The sequence below is a fragment of the Oryctolagus cuniculus genome, chromosome 13, assembly GCF_051225735.1.
Source record: "Oryctolagus cuniculus isolate XC-2025 breed Fujian yellow rabbit chromosome 13, ASM5122573v1, whole genome shotgun sequence".
Classification (NCBI taxonomy): Eukaryota; Metazoa; Chordata; class Mammalia; order Lagomorpha; family Leporidae; genus Oryctolagus; species Oryctolagus cuniculus.
Genome location: NC_142879.1, coordinates 27,336,053 through 27,354,478, shown reverse-complemented (window position 1 = coordinate 27,354,478; position 18,426 = coordinate 27,336,053). Strand labels below are relative to the sequence as shown.

Sequence of the window (18,426 nt, the reverse complement as noted above, 5' to 3'; positions counted from 1 at the left end):
GATGGAGGTTGGGAGACAGAGCTGGCAGCTCGGGGGTAGACAGATGCCATCTGGCCCGCAGACCATGTGCCACTTACCCACTCAGCGGTCTCATTTTCCTAATTTCAAAGAACTGGGTGCCTGTGTGATTGTATCTGTGTGGAGCATGTAAAGGGAAAGTGACAGCAAAGGAAGTGATACATCCTGATTTCTCGGGGTGGATGAGGAAGCAGGGGCTTTGCAGAAGTGGCCAGCAGCTAGAAGGTAGTCAATAAACTATAATGCTTCACTATCCTGCCCTGGCAATCTCATGTCTAACTTGGGCCCTAAAACACCTTGAATCTTTATAACAGCTCTTTTCAATCTGCTCTAGGTAGTTGAATACATGTCTTTTTTTCTTTTTTTAAAGATTAATTTATTTGAAAGTCAGAGTTACAGAGAAGCAGAGGCAGAGAGGAAGAGGGGAGGGAGGGAGGGAGGGAGAGAGGCATGGAGAGAGAGTGAGAGCAAGAGAGAGATCAATCCTCCATCCTCTGGTCCACTCCCCAAATGGCCAGAGCTGGGCTGAAGCCAGGAGCCTCTGCCAGGTCTCCCACTTGGGTACAGGGGCCCAAGGACTTGGGCCATCATATGCCGCTTTCCCAGGCGTATTAGCAGGGAGCTGCAGTGGAAGTGGAGCAGAGAGGCCTTGAACTGGCATCCGTATGGGATGCTGGCAATGCAGGTGGCAGCTTTACCCACTACACTACAGCACTGGCCCTGAACACACATCTTGATTTGCCTGCTAGACTACAAGCTTGTAGAGAGTTGGGACTATTCTTTTATTATCCTTTTCATCCATGAAGCCTGACTGAAGCCCAACATTTGTGAGCGAGCAGATATTATTAAATGAATGAGGAATTAAATGGATGGGTGAATAGATGGATGGATGGATGGATGGGTGGATAAAAAGGTGGACAGAAGAATAGGATGGAATAGGATGGAAGGGTGGAATGAAAGGAAGAGTAGATGGATGGAGGGATGGGTGGATGGAGGGACTGAAGAGGACAGATGGAAGGAAAGATGGCAGCTGGCTTTTTCAGGAGCACACCCACCCACCATGCAGCAGAGCTCACTGGGAGACATCACTTGCTTCTCATGGCTGGACTGACACTTAACACTGATGACCAAATCTGAGATTACCTCATTATCCACAACTCAGATTTAGCTGACGGCCCACAAGTTCTCGGACACGGATAGGTCTGTAGCAAATCATTCTTTAGGAGACCAAAGATGCTCTGGTATCATGCTCTGGACTCAGTCTGGATTTTCTGAACCTAAAGAAAAGTAGCTTTGTCTATTTTACTTTTCTGCCTCAAACAGAATCCTGTAGAAAAAGTACCCGTTGGGAGGGGGTTCACGAAGCAGGAACTTGTCCGCCTGGAGCCACTGCAGCCCAGACAGGGTGCATGACTTTCTGTGAGTGCCCCCAACAGTGACACAGGCAGCTACAGAGTAGGTACTGAGTGGCTGGGGTTCCTCTCCTGGCACACAGACCACCACCTGGGGAGCTTGTAGGCCCTGCTTCTTCTTCTTTTTTTTTTTTTTTTTTTTTTTGACTGGCAGAGTGGACAGTGAGAGAGAGAGAGAGAGAAAAAGGTCTTCCTTTTGCCGTTGGTTCACCCCCAATGGCCGCTGTGACTGGTGCACTGCGGTCGGCGCACCAGGCTGATCCGAAGCCAGGAGCCAGGTGCTTCTCCTGGCCCTGCTTCTGAACCCTGGATGCCATTCAGTGCCACCCACCTCAGGCTACCGAATTGAAGACTTCAGGGTGAGGGCCAGGGGGTGACTGGAGCAGGTTCACCAGCATGGGAGATACTGCCCAGGGCTGTAAAAAATAACCACTAACAGAGGCATACCTTAAAGATAGAATACACACAATCTTAGAGGTAAAGAGGAAAAGGAGGGACTAACTATTCGCTTTGTGAATTTTTTCACTTTACCAAAGAGCAAATTTATCTATCTAGTACATAAAGTGAGACCAATCTATAATTAATTACCAAAACAGGGCTTAAACACCCTTGGTTTCTTACAGTTCATAATGGAGCCCTGGATGGGAGTGAGGAAGTAAAGGCTCCCCTGAACGCTCCCCCAAGAAGAGGATCATTGTGGAGCCTGACTCCACCCTCAAACAGCCCCTCCCCCACTGACCGGGCCCACCCAGCTCCCCTCTCTCTGATTTCAGGCCCTGCACCTTGCTCTAAGGCTGTCCAAGGGGAGAGCAGAACCTGCTCTTTCACATCTTCACTGCCAGCTGGGCTCACCTGTAATCTGGGGATGGCCAAGCACTCGCAGACCCTGGCACTTTCGCTGCGTCCAGGACAAAGTAGCTCAGAGTCCCAAGTCATTAAAGTTGGGTGAGAAGGCAGGAAAAAAAGGGTCCTCATCCTGCCTTCTTTGTGTGATGGCTCTGAGGCAGGGGAGGGTGCACACACACCTCCCACCCTGGCTTCCTGCTGCTTTCCCTTCTCCGGCCACCCCCGTGGTCCGTGATCTAGGCCAGTGCCCATCATAAAGGGTCCGAGTAAAGAAAGCGTACAAAGCAGATCTTGAAGGGCAACCATGAAAACCTGGCTGAGCACATGCTGCAGGTTTACAGCAGCTGAGCACGCGCCATGTAGAGCACAAGTCCCTGCCCCTCTGTCCCGGCCCATTCTCCTCCATCTGGCCAAGGACCCTTGGGAAAGCCCTGTCCTGCATTGAAGTGGACAGTCATTCTAAATTCTGTCACTTTCCAGAAGACTCAGTGGGGACTCAGTCACATTCAGAAGGGGTTAGCTCATGGGGCCGAGGTCTGCTACAGGAGTGTGTTCTGGACCACATGGAACTCCCCACATAGGGTCTGATTTGGAGATCAGCACTGGACAGCCTTCCTGGGGCTGTCGCCTCACTCTGGAGGCTGGCACTCCCTCCTCCCTCTATCACCTCGCGACTCCACTGGGCAGCTGTCAAGCAGGGGAGCAGATGTCCCGGGCAGTGGGAACGGGGAGGCCAGACAAGCATCTGGACGAGCTAGCCGGGTGTCCCTCCTGTCTGCCAAGACCCAGCCCCATGGGGGAGGTGCCGGCATTCAGTGTTCAGGGGAGACACGAAGTTCCCTGGAAAGGGTCTCACCTCTAACACGGAGATCAGGGAATGCCTCTGGGGCGTGTGGGATACGTACACGGTGTTCCCGGAAATCCTTTCTGCCTCAAGGCTGGGTATGAACCGGCAAATCAAAAGCAAGCCTGCAGCCTTTGGGACAGGCTAACTCATGTCTTTATGGAGGAAGAACAGGGGCCAGCAGGAGCTTGACCTCCAGACATGCCAGCAGACAGCTCCCCAGCTGACTCCTGTTCCTGAAATAACACCAGAAGGGGCCAGCAGACCATCCATTTCCGACTCCTCATTTCCACCATGTTGTCCTCGGTGACGCCCAGAACTGATCTACTCCCCACTGCAAACAACCCGAGGACACAGTGAGAAAATGACTGGAAGTCTGGCTGGGCTGAACCCCGCTTTGGACGCACTGGGCTCCTCAGCTCTTCTCCAAGCTCAAGTGAGAGAAAGGGCCCCTCCATTCATGCAGAACCGAGCAAAGTCATTAGCTTAGGTGCCTGGGACGCCAAAGGCAGCACCAGGCCGGTCTCTGGCAGATCATGAGTACTCAAGGGAAGAAGGCAAACGGATGAGAAAGGAAAGAAAAAGAAGAAGAGAAGGCGAGAATGTGGTGGGAGAGAGGGACAGTAGAGGAAGAGAGCAGGAGGGGAACAAAGATGACCAAGAGGAAGGAGGTGGGAAGAGAAGATGGAAGGAAGCAGGGTCCCAGGAAGGAAAGGACAGGAAGGGGAGGGGGTCAGAGGAGCCACAGTGGCTCTAGTGGCCTTCCTCTGTCCCACTGCCTCCTCACCACCCTCGCCCAACCCCGCCCTGCTTGCAGGCAGAAGGTGCAGGCCACTGCACTTACATCCACTCTGTCTAGACTCCATGCCTGGCCTCACCAACCTGAGAGCTTCTGATGACCAGCTGGGGACAGACATGCCACCAGACTTGTGATCCCCATGCTTGTGCCCTGGCTGGGAGTGCTCAGCCCCTGGCTGGAAGGATACTGTAGCGTCTTCATGTAATTCTGGATCGCCTGGAGCCAGTCTGGGATCGTCATCGACAGCCTGTAGTTTGGGACCTGGGGTATTGAGGGCTGTGGGGAAACAGAGAGAAGGAGCTTTTTTTTTTTTTTTTTTTTTTTTAATCAGAGTTGTTCTGGGGCCTATAGCTCCTGGGAGGCAGACATAGGCCTGAAGCCACCAGAGAGCTGCTCCTAAGAGACGGCCAGCCTGGCACGGCCACCTGTTCACATGGTGCCTCCTCCATGAGGTCTCCCCAGAACTGTCCGGTCCCTCATTGAAGTTGTCCCTCTCTGAGCTCTGGGTCACAGTGGTTCTCAAAGGTTCCCCAGGTGTTGTGACTGTGAATAGGCCTATGCCCACCTACACCCATGGGCACCTCCTGGAGGCCAAGCAGCATGTCCTTTAGTGTCCCCATTGCAGCCTACCCAGGATGGACACGGAGGTGCTCTGTTAGCCCTCCCATCTTCACTGCACGACACCATCTTCTTCATGGCTAAAGGTGACTCACTTTACATGCTCACACCAGAGTACAGACGACCAGAATACAAAATGAGTGGAGAACTGTGACAGAGCAGTTGGTACCAATGCCACTCCTGGGTCTTACCCCAAGAGGATTAGGGAAGATTCCTCTTCCTTTATTTTTTAAAGAGAGGGAGAGGCAGAGATAAAGAGAGAACTTTCATTTACTGGTTCACTCCCCAGATGGCCACAATGGCCAGGGCTAAGCCAAGCTGAAGCCAGGAGCCAGGAGCTTCATCCAGGTCTCCTATGAAGGTAGCAGAGGCCCAAGCACTTAGGCCATCCTTCACTGCAATTCCCAGACCATTAGCAGGGAGCTGGATTGGAAGCAGGGCAGCTGGGACTAGAATCAGAGCTCACATAGAATGCATAGAACGCCGGCACCGCAGGTTACGGCTTTACCCGCTGCGCCACAACGTCAGCCCCAGATTGCTCCTCTTGCCTTGACTCTTCCCAGGTAAGTGCAGCTCCCCTAACTTACCAGCCACCTTTCACCTCTTCGTTCCCTTGTCTGCTTCTTGGCCAACACCTCTTGGTCTACAATTGGAGCATATGCAGTTCTAATCCTGGCTGGGTAGGGAAGGAACCACAGGTTGGCAAGGAACTCAGAGCTAAGACCTCCCACTCAGCCCTGAGAAACTCAGCCAAGGAGGCTGAGAGTTAAGAACAAACTTGCGGCTGGCGCCCCGGCTCACTAGGCTAATCCTCCACCTGCAGCGCCGGTGCTCCAGGTTCTAGTCCTGGTTGGGGTGCCGGATTCTGTCCCAGTAGCTCCTCTTCCAGTCCAGCTCTCTGCTGTGGCCCGGGTAGGCAGTGGAGGATGGCCCAGGTGCTTGGGCCCTGCACCCGCATGGGAGACCAGGAGAAAGCTCCTGGCTTCGGATTGGCACAGCGCGCTGACCGTAACAGCCAGTTGGGGGGTGAACTAACGAAGGAAGACCTTTCTCTCTGTCTTACTGTCTAACTCTGCCTGTCAAAAAAAAAAAAAAAAAAAAAAAAAAACTCGGGACACCCAGTCAAGTCACTTGCAGGAAGCCACAGATACCAGGCAGGCATGGCTTTGGGTATTTTTGTTGGGTTGGTTTTGTTTTGTGATTGCTTTTCTTTCCTGATTTCCCTTAGATCTTTCTCAATCTCCTGACTCTCTCTGGGGGGATGGAGTGGTGGGCATCAGAGGAACTTGGCCCTGTGGGCCCGGGGCTCCAGCAGCGGGGTTGTGAGGAAGGAGAAAGGAGGCAGCTCCATGCTCAGGGCACTCAGGGAGACGCAGAAAGGGCTGAGGGGCAGATTAGGTCTATCCTCAGGGCAAACAGAGCTGCGGAGGTCCTGGGGATTTAGCGCTTAGCCGAGCTACTGGTGAGTGGACCCAGGGACAGCCCTGGGCAGCCCGAGGATGCTCCCAGCTCTCCACCCCAGCCCCACTGTGAGCTGAGGTCAGTGGGTTCACCCAGTGCTCCCAGCCCTAGGCCACACTGACTGCCAGGACCCCTCGCCACCCTTTCCTGGGGTGCCTCTGCTCTCTCGGCTTGGAGACATCCCACTTTCCAGAAACTGGCCCATCAGCACGGAGCTTGTCACACTTCCCACATCACAGCCAAAGCACTGTGGGTGTGTGTGAATGTGAATGTGTGCACACAGGCACAACTGCTCAGCCAGCTACATTCTGTTTATGACACTTCCACTCAAACAAATCACATTCCTTTCTGGGAGAGTCATTTTGGGAAGCAAAATGTTCCAATTTGAACATTTGCTCATACACACGCACACGCACACACACAGAGTCAGGATACAAGGTGTCTCCTTTGTGCTTGTGTCCTAACAAACATCAGAAGTATCAGGCTCATCCTTAGCCATGGCAGTAACACCCCAGCTGACCCACACCTGCAGTGTAAGGTGAGAAGTGAGCAGAGAGGCAGAGAGCTGGCAAACATTTCCTTAGCATCTCCTGTGCTTCAAGCTCTAGGCCAAGTGCAAAGGGACAGGAAGCACAGGAGCAGAGGAAAGGAGGATGGGATCACAGATTTTTAAGACGTTTCTCTGGGGCCCACGTTGTGTGCTAGCCTCCACCTGTGACACTGGCATCCCGTATGCCCACATGGGCACCTATTTGAGTCCTGGCTGCCCCACTTCCAATCCAGCTCCCTGCTAATGTGCCCGGGAAAGCAGCAGAAGATGGCTCAAGCATTTGGGCCCCTGTACCCACATGGTAGACTCGGATGGGGCTCCAGACTCCCGGCCTCAGCCTGGCCCAGCCACTTCTGGAGAGCGACCCAGCAAATGAAAGATTCTCTCTCTCTGCTTTTCAAATAAATAAAGTATCTTTTTTAAAAAAGACACAATAAGAACAAACATCTCCACATGGAGAGGCACCTGTGCCAATTTAAGAGCTGTTGGCAAGCACGGTGGGGGCCGGCAAGTGAACTCCCAGGCCAGCTGTGCTAGCCAGTGACTTATCCAGCATCTGCTATGGGGCTGACCACCAAATTACTTTAACTGCCCCCAAGCCCTGCAGAGCCCACAAGCGCTGGCTGGCGGGGGTGTGAGTCAGCAGCAGCTGGGCCTCAGAATGGCAGCCCAGCGGCGCCCAGGGGCTTTCACCGACAGCTGCTCGGTCAGCCCTGCCTGCCTGTGAGCAGAGCGCAGAGTGCTGGGCGGACAAATGCAGACATTCCCCAAGTCCAGCCGGGAGTGGGCTGTTGGGGGAGAGGAGCCGAGACTGTGGTGGGATGATGTCATCGGCTGCACCTCACCCGGATGTCTGGGAGCGCTGGCTGGGGTTCCAACAGGGGCAGCTTCCTCCAGCTGCCAGGGTCCCCCTTGAACGCGGCCTGCCAGCCAGGTTGACTCCTGGGGGTGTTAATTACGAGACCAGGTTCAAACTCTTGCTGTGTCACCTCTGCTGTGGACCCTGGTGTAGCTCTGTTTCCTTCCTAATAAAACAGGGAAGCGTCACCTCCAACACTTCACCATGCTAGCTGTGAGGAGCACGAGCTGATGCATAAAGCAGGTGCGTGGCGCTCAGCACAGGGCGGTTGCTAGGTACACGCTGCTGTTACCCATCAACATTAGGTTCTCAGGGGTCTACACTGGCGGAGCTGGAATGGCCTACCCTTGTCCGAAACTGGCAAACAGACACAATAGCAGCCCATGTCCCTGGACACTCAGCTCAGGAGCTGCAAATCATGAAGATGCCTTTGTACCCTAAAGGAAGACAATGAATACATCCTCTCCTCCCAGGGGACATGTGACAACAATGATTTAACATACCTAATTTCCAACCAGTTCACAGAGTAATCAGAAAAATCTTTAGGGTCAGCGTGTGGCATAGAGGTGAAGCCTCTGCCTGAAATGCCAGCATCCCATATGGCTGCTGGTTTGAGCCCCAGCTGCTCCACTTCAGATCCAACTCCCTGCTAATGGACCTGGGAAAGCAGCGGAGGATGGCTGAAGTTAGGGCCCTGCTACCTACATGGGAGATCTGGAGGATGTTCATGGCTCCTGGCTTAGGCTTGGCTCAGCCCTGGTTATTGCCGCCATCTGAGGAGTGAACCAGTAGATGGATATCTCTCCCCTCTCTCTTTCTGTAACTCTTTCAGACAGATGAACAAAAAACTTTAAAAAAAAAAAACTTTAAAAATTCTTTAGGCCTCAATGAAAAACAAATAGTGCTAAAACGTGGAAGCAATCCAAGTATCTACCAATGGATGAATGAATGAAAAAGAAATGTGGCATGAAGTTATACATGTAACAGGATTGTTATTTAGCCTAAAAAAGGAAGGGTACACTTACTTGTCGAAAGTGAAACAAGACAATCATGATTCCCTCACATGAGGTTCCTAGAATTGTCAAATTCATAGAGACAGGAAGTTGGAGTGGTTGGCAGCAGGGAAAAGGAGAATAGGAAGCCAGTGTCTACTGGGTACAAAGTTTCAATGGAGGAAGAGGAGAAAGCCCTGGAGAAAGGTGGTGAAGACAGTGGCAAATCCACGTGGGCAGACTTGATGCCTTAGAACTCTGCTCTCAAAGGCAGCCACAGTGCTAAGTTGTAGGTAATGTACATTTTACAGACACTACAAAGGCTTTGGAAAGACAATTCACAAAAGAAATGCAAACGGAATAAATGTTTGAAAAACAAAAGTTCAAGTTCACTATTCGTTTAAGAAGTGCTGACGAAGGCCACCATACACCATCACTCCTCAGTGACCACTGTAGTGGAGATGTTCTGAAGAGCAGGTGCCCAGAGCTGCACAGATGCCCTCCCAGCACTGACAGGAACACTCATGGTGCAACCTTCTTAGGAAAGGCCCAGGGCACAGCCCCCTCTCTTCTCCCTAACTGGGGACCCAGAAGTCCCTCCTCATGCTCTTCACCTACCAGATTTCACCAATGACTTTCTAAAACTCCAGTGCTGATTGTCCCTGGCCCTCCCCCTCAAGGCTCTCACCTCTTGCCCCCTGCATCCTGCTTTGCAAGCCACAGAGCAGCTGACGCAGGCAGAATCTGAAGGGAACAGACCAAAAGCAACCTCTCCAGACAGACGCTGGGCCTACCACCCGGGGTGGGGGCCCTGGGAGGCCGAACGGGGGAGGAGGGAGTGGAGAGGACAGGAAGATGGCTAAGAGGAAGAAGAATGAAACAAACCACAAGCAAGAGTTTGCAGACAGTCTCTCTCCCACGGCATTCTTGCCAAACACCACCAAGCTATCGGAAGCAAACAGGGAAGTGATGAGGAAGGGGCACAAGTGCCATTGCCACCTGGGAGAGATGGGGGAGGCCAAGCAAGGAATCAGAGAAGCAGCAAAAAACCCAGGCCCTGGCAGTCTTTAACAGGAACAAGAAGAAACCAGCGCTGGCACACCGGGTTCTAGTCCCAGTCGGGGCGCCGGATTCTGTCCCGGTTGCCCCTCTTCCAGGCCAGCTCTCTGCTGTGGCCAGGGAGTGCAGTGGAGGATGGCCCAAGTGCTTGGGCCCTGCACCCCATGGGAGACCAGGATAAGTACCTGGCTCCTGCCTTCGGATCAGCGCGGTGCGCCGGCCATTGGAAGGTGAAGCAACGGCAAAGGAAGACCTTTCTCTCTCTCTCTCTCTCTCTCACTGTCCACTCTGCCTGTCAAAAAAATTAAAAAAAAAAAAAAAGAGAGAGAGAGAGAAAGCAATGCATGTTTGTTGACATCCCCACTCTGAGAAATATACTGCATGGGTTCCAGGCAGGAAAAAACTCTTCTCTGGCCACCTGGAAGTGTCGCTCCCCCTCTTCGTGGAGGAACGACACAGGACCCTGTGCTGTTCTTTCGTCTGCTCGGCCCTCCCCGGGTTTGCTGCTGGTTCTTCCCGGGTTGGCTACTATCCCTTCCACCTCCGTGGAAGGGCAGTTCCCCCTGGCCGCATTCCCCACTTCCGCAGGGGAGCGGCACACCGCCGGCCGGCTTTCTCGGGGGCTGCACAGGTGTTCCTTCAGCTAGATGTTCCCCTTAGATGTTCCCTGTGCATGCCGTCTCTCTCCTCCTTTATAGTCCTCCTCCGCCAATCCCAACTCGGCTGCCCACACGCCGAGTACGCTGCTCTCCTCCAATCAGGAGCAAGTCCTACAGTTTATTAGCTGAACTGGAGGCAGCTGTGCGGAAGCTGTTTACTTCTCTCCCAGCGCCATATTGTGGGAGAGCAGATGCATAGAATAAGTCTTAATTCCAGTAACTCAGTCCAGTCCGGATTGCTCCCCACAGGAAGAGCCACGGAACAGCATCCACAGCTCAGGACAGGCCCCGGTTCCTGGACCAGGGCCAGCCAGGAAACTATCCAGGGACAGAGGTCCTGGGGTCACAACTTTGGGCTGAGCAGGATGGACAGACGATGGTTCTGAATCTAGGGTAGGGGAGGGGGGAGTCACTGGTGAGGGCCAGCAGCTGCAGGAGTGGAACCCTGACTGCAGCAAAGTCTTAAGTTGCCAACGCTTGTCCTTCAAAGCTCATACCTCCAAACAAAAGGCAAGGCTATTCCAACAAGTTCATGGAAAAAAGGAATTAAAAGATAAGCTTATTTTGGTGCAAAAAAAAAAAAAAAAAAAATTGGAAGGGCCAGAGCTATGGTGCAGCGGGTTAAGGCCCCAGCCTGCAGTGCCAGTATCCCATATGGGTGCCAGTTCCAGTCACGGCTGCTCCACTTCTGATCCAGCTCTCTGCTACGACCTGGGAAAGAAGTGGAGGATGACCCAAGTCCTTGGGCCCCTGCACCCACGAGGGAGACCCAGAAGAAGCTCCTGGTGCCTGGCTTCAGAGAGGCCCAGCTTCAGTCATTGTGGCCATTTGGGAATGAACAAGTGGATAGAAGACGTCTTTCTTTCTCTGTCTCTACCTCTCTCTGTAACTCTGTCTTCCAAACAAATTGGAAATCCATGCATATGAGGGAGAGGGTCTTCAAAAAGTTCATTAAAATACATTTTTTTTTGAAAGAGAGAAAAGCCAGATTTATTTAAGTTAGAATTCTCCTGCCAAAGCTGCCTGGAGGTGTGCTCCAAGAGAGGCAGGCCCTGAAAACACATATTATTAAAAACTATGTATGGGTTTCAAAAATGTTTTGCACTCATTTTCTAAGAACCTTTTGAAGTGCCCTCATCTTTCCCAATCTGGAACGAACAGCAGAATGGGGCACCGAAAGTGAAATCTGCAAGAAACTAATGGATGTTTCCTGTTGAATCTACCCTGGTTTTCTGCCCCAGGGAGCGTCCAGCTCCAACCAGTGAAGAAACAGGAGGGCCTGCTTCTGAGGCTACCCGGCTGTCTTCCTCCGGGCCTTCCTCTCCCTGTGCTGCCCCGTCTCATCCCCCTAGACCCTCCAATCCTTGCTGTGTCCTTCAGACACCCCTGAAGAGCTCTTGGACCTGGTCAAGTGCTACCTGTAGACCCAGGCGCCCCCAGAGGAGAGTCCTGCAGTCACAGAGGGAGGAGGAGGAGGAACACAGAGCAGGCGCAGGCAGAACTGAAGCCAGCGGAATGTCCTGTCCTCTAAGGGCCATTCAGTCCTCCTCGTGGCTGGACACCTCCCCCCCGGCACTTCCTCTGCCTCCGAGTCCACAGTCACCACATGGGTTAATCTCTCTGGAGCTCCCCACTGCTTCTACCACCCCCCAGCCCTCTCCTGTGCGAATTCCTCACCAAGACCCTGGTTTGGCTGAAGGAGGAAAGGACTGGGCCCCTGGAGAAGGAGCATGCGCAGCTGAGCACAGGACCAACCTCGAATAGGAGAGGAGTGGTCCCTGGCCGTGGGGGCTTTTGAGCCCTTTCCCATCTCAGGACCCTGGCAGGGTAAGGGTTTGGGGAATGTCAGGGCAGAGGGGTGACCAGGTGGTGGGAGGGAGAGTCAACCACTGAGATGCAACACAAGAGAGAGATGTTATGTTCTTTATTTAGGTTCAAAAACCAACTGCCCACATTTGTGCTCCTGGTTTAGAAACAGCTGTCACCTGACCTTTAGATCACCATAAGGGCACAGTCTGAGGTGGCTGATGTATTTTAAAAAATGTGAACACATTTTTAAAGAACACAGCATTCAGCTACAACCATCGACACATCAAAGCACAGGTCTCATCACATCAAAGCACGTGCTCATCATGTCAGGCGACATTTAGACAGGAAACACACTGTGTTGCAGATGGGCTTGTTTTAGGGACTCGCTGATGCTAAACCAGCAATGGCCCTAGAGAGAGCGAGCGGGTCTTGAACCCACGACACACAAGAAAGGGTGAAAGGAGCTACCTGCGGACAAAGAAGACGAAGGACAATGCCGCAGTTCTCGGGGCTCAGAGTGGCACTCCTCCAGTGTCCGCACGGCAGCATCATACATAGGGTGTCAGAGCTGGAAAGAACCTGACACAAAAGCTGGTCTACTCCCATTTTATAGAGGGGAAAACTGAAGCCAGGGAGTGGCCTAGGTCACAACAATGGATGTAGCACAACCAAGACTAGAATTCAGTCCCTTAATTCTCCCCCCACCCCGTGAATCCCTTCCACCTTAAGAGCTGTCTCAACACGCAAGGGAGCTGTGAGTCGCAAAGGAAGCTCGAAGGGCAGCGCAGGTGACGGGGGACCTCAGGGATGAGGCAGGACTGTGCTCAGTCTAAGGAAAGAGCTGCCCCACAACCACATGTGGCCAGGCCTGAAAGCTTCCAGGTGAGGCAGCAAGCTCTCCGCTGCCTGTGGTCTTTAGAGGAAGGGGCTTTGCTGTACTAAAATTCCATGATTCCCACACAGAGAAAGGGGTTCCCACACGCACAGTAGAGGCGGGGTCAGTGCTGAGGCTGTGAGTTAGAAAGGCAGCACGGGCGTCGGCGCTGTGGCGTAGCAGGTAAAGATGCTGCCTGAAGTGCCGGCATCCCATATGGGTGCTGGTTCGAGTCCTGGCTGCTCCACTTCCGATCCAGCTCTCTGCTATGGCCTGGGAAAGCAGCAGAAGATGGCCCAAGTCCTTGGGCCCCTGAACCCACATGGGAAACCCGGGAAGAAGCTCCTGGCTTCAGATCGGCCCAGCTCTGGCCATTGCAGCCATCTGAGGCATGAACCTGCAGAAGGCAGACCTCTCTCTCTCTTTCTTAATGTGTAACTCTGACTTTCAGATAAATAAATAAATCTTGAAAGAATGAAAGACAGGCAGCACAGCAGGATCCGGCCTCTGTTCCTTGGGCCGACCCCTCTGCCAGGTGGAAGGGCTCCGAGCTCTTAAGTAAGGAAAGATTCTGCAAGCAGAACTGCAAATGAGAAACAGCCCTGTTCTCACGTGCACGGAGAGCTGAGCAGGGTAATTACAGTTGACGCTGAGGCAGGCAAGAGTCCACTGGCACCAGCAAGATCTCTTTGACCTGCAGAGTAATAACCCACGGTACCTGACTACAACAGAAGTTCAGAGGCTGTCACATCGCCAAGGGCGTGCACATGTGCACACACGCACACACACACACACACAGCTTCCTGGCCTGCAGGCTCAGATGCTCAGCTGTCCCCAGCCTGGTGACGTGACCAGATGGCCTTCCAGGTCTTGTGTCTGGCATTCCTAGTCCTGCCCAGGAATCTTTGCAGTCATGCAAGTGCCCCCGGGGCTCAGGGACCCATCCACCCAGCTGTGGCCGGTGCTCTGCAGCCCCTCCAGTGGGATGTCTCCTCTAACAAGGAAGCCACTCTCACCAGGGAACTTCCGCCTCCCTCTGTAATGAGATCCTTGGCCACCAAGCCCAGTGGGCCCACTGGCTTCTCTTCAAGGTAAAAAAACAGACAACACACACACAACCAACCCACAAGCTTTCACTCCCCAGCCTCCTTCTCTATCCAATGGGACTAATTTATCATGTGTGCTGGAAAGTCCCTTTCAAGCCATAGCCAAAACTTCCTTTTTGCTTGGAGCCTCGATAAGCCGGGAAGTGAGACAGTGAGACAGTTCGCTATTTTGCAAGTTTCAGAGGGGAAAGTCACTGTCATGAAAAAAAAAAATTGGCAAAATGTGTAGAAATGATTCACACTGAGAAATCTGACTGGCTGATTATAAATTCATTCACAGCTTAATAAACCACTCGCTGGGGAGGGAGGGGGAGGAGTAGCAGACTGCAAAGAGTGGGAGCCCAGGGTTCATGCATCCTTGGCAAGGCCGGTGCAACCTGGTGGCTCTGCCTTTCGCTGCGGGATGCACATGGGGGTGAGTAACTAAGAGTTTGGCTGGAGAGTCAGAGAAACCTTGGCACAAGCCCACCACACAATCCCAGGAAGACAAGTCCCTGAGCTCCCCAACCCATTTCTAAGGCTTCCAAGGCAAACTTCTCAATTAAGAAAAGGGCTGGCGGGAGGCACGGGACGGGGAGGGGAGTTGTGGCAGAGGAGGAAAACGGAGATGGCCTCTGTTTGCTCTGCACAGAGGGAAATGGTCCCATCACTGCTCGCGCGCGCACACACACTCACACACACACACCACCCTCCGCCCCAGCCCCAAGCCACTAACCTTTGCCAAGAAGGCGGCGTTCCTGATGGCGCCCACCATCTCGCCCCCCTTGGGGTGCACCTTGGCCACGTGCATCCACATGCGCTCCCAGGTGTGGCTGTCGATGGGGAAGCCGCTCTTGTTAACGTGAAACAGCACCCCGCCGTCTTTGTCCTCCTCCTCTGAGCCCCCGCTGGTGGCGAGGCTCACCGGCCGCGCGTGGCTGCTCCGGGACCGGGTGCCTTTGGCGCCTTTGGGGTGGGGGCAGCGGTGAGTGTCGGCGGCGGAGCCAGTCATGGCCGGGCCGGGGCGGGGGGCGCGTGGCTGCTGCGGCTGCGGCGGCAGGGGGCGTGTGCGGGCGGGCGGCGGGGATCAGCGCCCCGCGGGGGCGGCCTTCTCCATGCCTCTCGCTGCGGCAGGACGCGAAGGGGCTCCCCGCTCACGGGCCGTGCCTGGAATCAGCGGGGACAGCAGACACCGCGGCTAAGTGGACCCCTGGAGCAACACGGCCATGTCCCCTCGCCCCGCCCCGCACGCGGCAAACCCTTTAGGAACTGAACCCGAGTTCCCGCCCTGCGATTCCCCCAGAAAGGCGGCTCGGAATTGGCCACCCAGCTCCAGATGCACCTAACGACGGAGGTGGGAGTGGACATGCCCCGCGAGATCCCACCCCCTGCTGCCCAGGCGCGGCCGAGCCCCGCACGGGCCGGCACATGAGCGCCCCGGGCCGGCGCGAGGGCGCTGCGGCAGCCCGGGCTAGCGAGGGGGCTCTGGGTCTTCCGGGAAGCCCTCCCGGACCCCGGCGGGGCAAGGCCCGTCCCGCCCCCCGCCCCCGGGGCCCGGGTTCCAGCGAAAGGGGCTGCTCCCGGCTCCGGTCCGAGTTCCAGCGCCGGGAGCCCCGGGCACGGGCTGCGGACGGGACGCAGCGGACGGGACGGCTGCAGCGCCGGAACCCACCTCGGGACAGCGGGACTCATCGCCGCGGGGCCTCCCCGGGCGGCGGGGGCTGCGGGGGCTGCTGCTGCTGCGGAGATTGCCGTCGCCTCATTCCATGTCCCATTCTCGAGTGCTACCCTGTGACATATAACCGAGTCACCCGGGCAGCCGCCGACGCTCCGCAGGCGCCCATTGGCCGCCGCAACAAAGAGGGGCGGGGCCCGGGCTCGGGTCGCCACAACCCCGCGCTCCGCCGCTCTGCGATTGGCTCGGGGAGGCCGGGCGGGAGGGGCCGTGCGTAGCAGAAGCTGGGCGGCCACGCGAAATCCGAGCGCGGCAGCGTTCCGGATCCCCGCAGAGCTCCATGCGGCGTCGGTCCGTGGGACTCCAGGCCGCGTGTCCCCAGCGCACTGCGAGGGTCCGCCACTGTGAGGCGCAGCGGGCCTCCGAGGAGTGACCCCGAGGGAGCGGTTAGAGCAGCGTCCCCTACGGAGAAGGGCCGGACACAGACTCCTGCCCTCACCCGGCGTGGTGGGTGGTTCGGGCCGGGGCTGCTCACCTGAATGCATAAGATTTCATCTTTTTTTGTTGTATGAAATCCCATATTGCAAATTCCTCCCCAGTTAACAAGTGGGCCTAGCCTCGGATGCCCAGATGTCAGTCATGTTTAATAAAGGCCCTTGAAAGCGAAGCTGAGATGAGAATGAAAGCTCGGGGGATCAGGCAGGCCCTGACTGCCACAGCCACGAGTGAGCGGAGCGTCGGAGAGACGCCTGGGGAGGTGGGCGCCCTTCCGCACCCACTGAGGAAACGCCTTGTCCTTAAAGCTGCCTGGTTTTTGTTTCTATTTTTTAAAGAAAGAGAAGAGTGGCCGCGGCTTGCAATGCCAGCATCCCATATCCCGGTGCCAGTTCCGGGCTTGGCTGCTCCGCTTCCCATCCAGCTTCCTGCTAATATTCTGGGAGGCAGCAGATGCTGGCTCAAGTGCTTTGGGGCTCCTGCCACCCATGTGGGAGACCAGGATGGAGCTCCTGGCTCCTGGCTTCAGCCCGGCCCTGCCCCTGGCTCTTGCCTCCATTAAGTGAACTCTCTCTGTCTCTTGTCACTCTACAGTTCAAATAATTTTTTTTAAGAGCAAGGCAAGGTGGGTCAGGGTGAATCACTTGCCTGAGCAGTGTGACCCTGGACAAGCTGCTGCCCTGGGCCCAGCCTTTGCTTCTCTTTCTGAAAAGGACAGCAGAACCCTCACTCCCCAAGGCTTGTTCTGGCTCTGAGTTTCTGGGATTTCCTGACTTGCTGTCCTGTGGACACTTAGGAACCAGCCATAAGACCTTTCCTCTTTTTTTTTTTTTTTTCTTCCCCCAAGATTTATTTTATTTGAAAGAATTACAGAGAGACAGAGGCAGAGAGAGAGGTCTTCCATCCACTGGTTCACTCCCCAGATAGCTGCAATGGCTGGAGCTGAGCCGATCAGAAGCCAGGAGCCTCTTCTGGGTCTCCCATGCAGATACAAGGGCCCAAGGACTTGGGCCATCTTCCACAGCTTTTCCAGGCCACATCAGAGAGCTGGATCGTAAGTGGAGCAGTGGGGGCTCAGACCAGTGCCCATATGGGAGGCTGGCACTGCAGATGGTGGCTCTACCACTATGCCACAGCGCTGGCCCCAAGACCTTGCCTCTTAAACTCCAGGCAGCTTCCACAGGCCTGACCAGCCCTGACCATCAGTGTGGTCAAAGAGTCGCTGGTAGCAGATCGGTTTCTGGGGGACTGAACCCTACACACCGCCAGTGACAGAGCTGGAATCCTCCTCCACTGGAGGGCGGGTGAGGGGCCAGTGCCAACAGGGGCTAAGCGGGGCATAGCTGGGTGACCAGGCCTGGACTCTGGGCCTAACCGTGAGAAAGCCGTGCCTAGGACTTTGTGGTTTCAGTACTGAGAAGAAGTTAGGTTATCACAGGAAGCGGGCCGATGCATGGAATCACCTGGACAATTCAACTGGAGCAAGCACACCTGAGAAAACAATCAGAAACGATGCCCTCACCGTTCACAGATGGAAAGAAAACAGGCCTCCGAGAGAGATCGCTTTTCTCACCTGGAACAGATTTCCTTCTTTTCCCACTTATCTTGCAATCTGCCCTTTGTCCACACTTGCCTGGAGTTAAGTCAATTTAGAATTTCAGGCTGCAGACCTGTGGGCAGAGGAGGAAACACTGGCCTGATGCCACTCAGGAGGACAGCGAGCTCTCTCAGAGCTCCAGTGAACAGAGCAGTTGGTGAACATCCAAGAACGGCAAAGATCACCTTCCCTGGAATCACTTCCCAGTGTCCCCACTCAGGTCAAGTACAAACAACCACAATTACCTGAGTCCTGCTGTAGCTGGAAGAAAATCCTGGGGATCCAAGAGGGCTGTTGGTTCATCTGTGCCTGCAAGCATTTCAGGAGTCCCTGAAAGTTGGGGCGGGGGTGAAGGTTTTGCTGCTAATCTCCAATATTTGGGGCTGGGGCTGAGCCAGTTAAGCCACCGCCTGTGATGCATCCCATATCAGAGCACTAGCGGGATTCCAGCTGCTCTGCCTGATTCAGCTCTCTGTTAGTGCACCTGGGAAAACAGCAGAAGTTGGCCCCTGCCATCCTTGTGGGAGACCCCTTTGGAGTTCTAGGCTCCTGACTTTGGCCTGGCTCAGCCCAGGCATTGTGAGCATTTGTGGAGTGAACACGCACGTGGAAGAGCTCTCTCTTTCCTCTCTCTCTCTCCCTCTCTTTCTCTCTCTTGTGGTCTTTCAAAGAAATAAATCTTTTTTAAAAACGTCCCATATTCCAATTGTCTATTCTCTCTTCCCCAGGGGTGGCACAACACAGCATAAGAAGACACCTTGTGAGATGTGGTTA

At 54.6% G+C, this 18,426-nt stretch overlaps 1 protein-coding gene across 5 annotated transcripts in view; it reads right to left on the bottom strand.

Moving 5' to 3' along the window:
• The window catches only part of VASH2 (vasohibin 2), a 55,279-nt gene that overhangs the window by 19,288 nt on the left and 17,565 nt on the right, over positions 1-18,426 (bottom strand). For 2 of the 5 annotated variants that reach the window (XM_089312178.1, XM_089312176.1), the window contains exons 2-7: positions 17,898-17,982; positions 17,629-17,725; positions 15,558-15,674; positions 14,622-15,052; positions 4,107-4,195; positions 78-134 (exon numbers count right to left, since the gene is read on the bottom strand). In XM_089312178.1, coding sequence (XP_089168304.1) covers positions 78-134; positions 4,107-4,195; positions 14,622-14,897 — 422 coding nt within the window. In that variant the 5' untranslated portion in view covers positions 14,898-15,052; positions 15,558-15,674; positions 17,629-17,725; positions 17,898-17,982. The remainder of the gene's footprint in view (positions 1-77; positions 135-4,106; positions 4,196-14,621; positions 15,053-15,557; positions 15,675-17,628; positions 17,726-17,897; positions 17,983-18,426) is intronic. The other 3 variants (XM_089312177.1, XM_070055296.2, XM_089312179.1) reach the window with 2 other exon arrangements.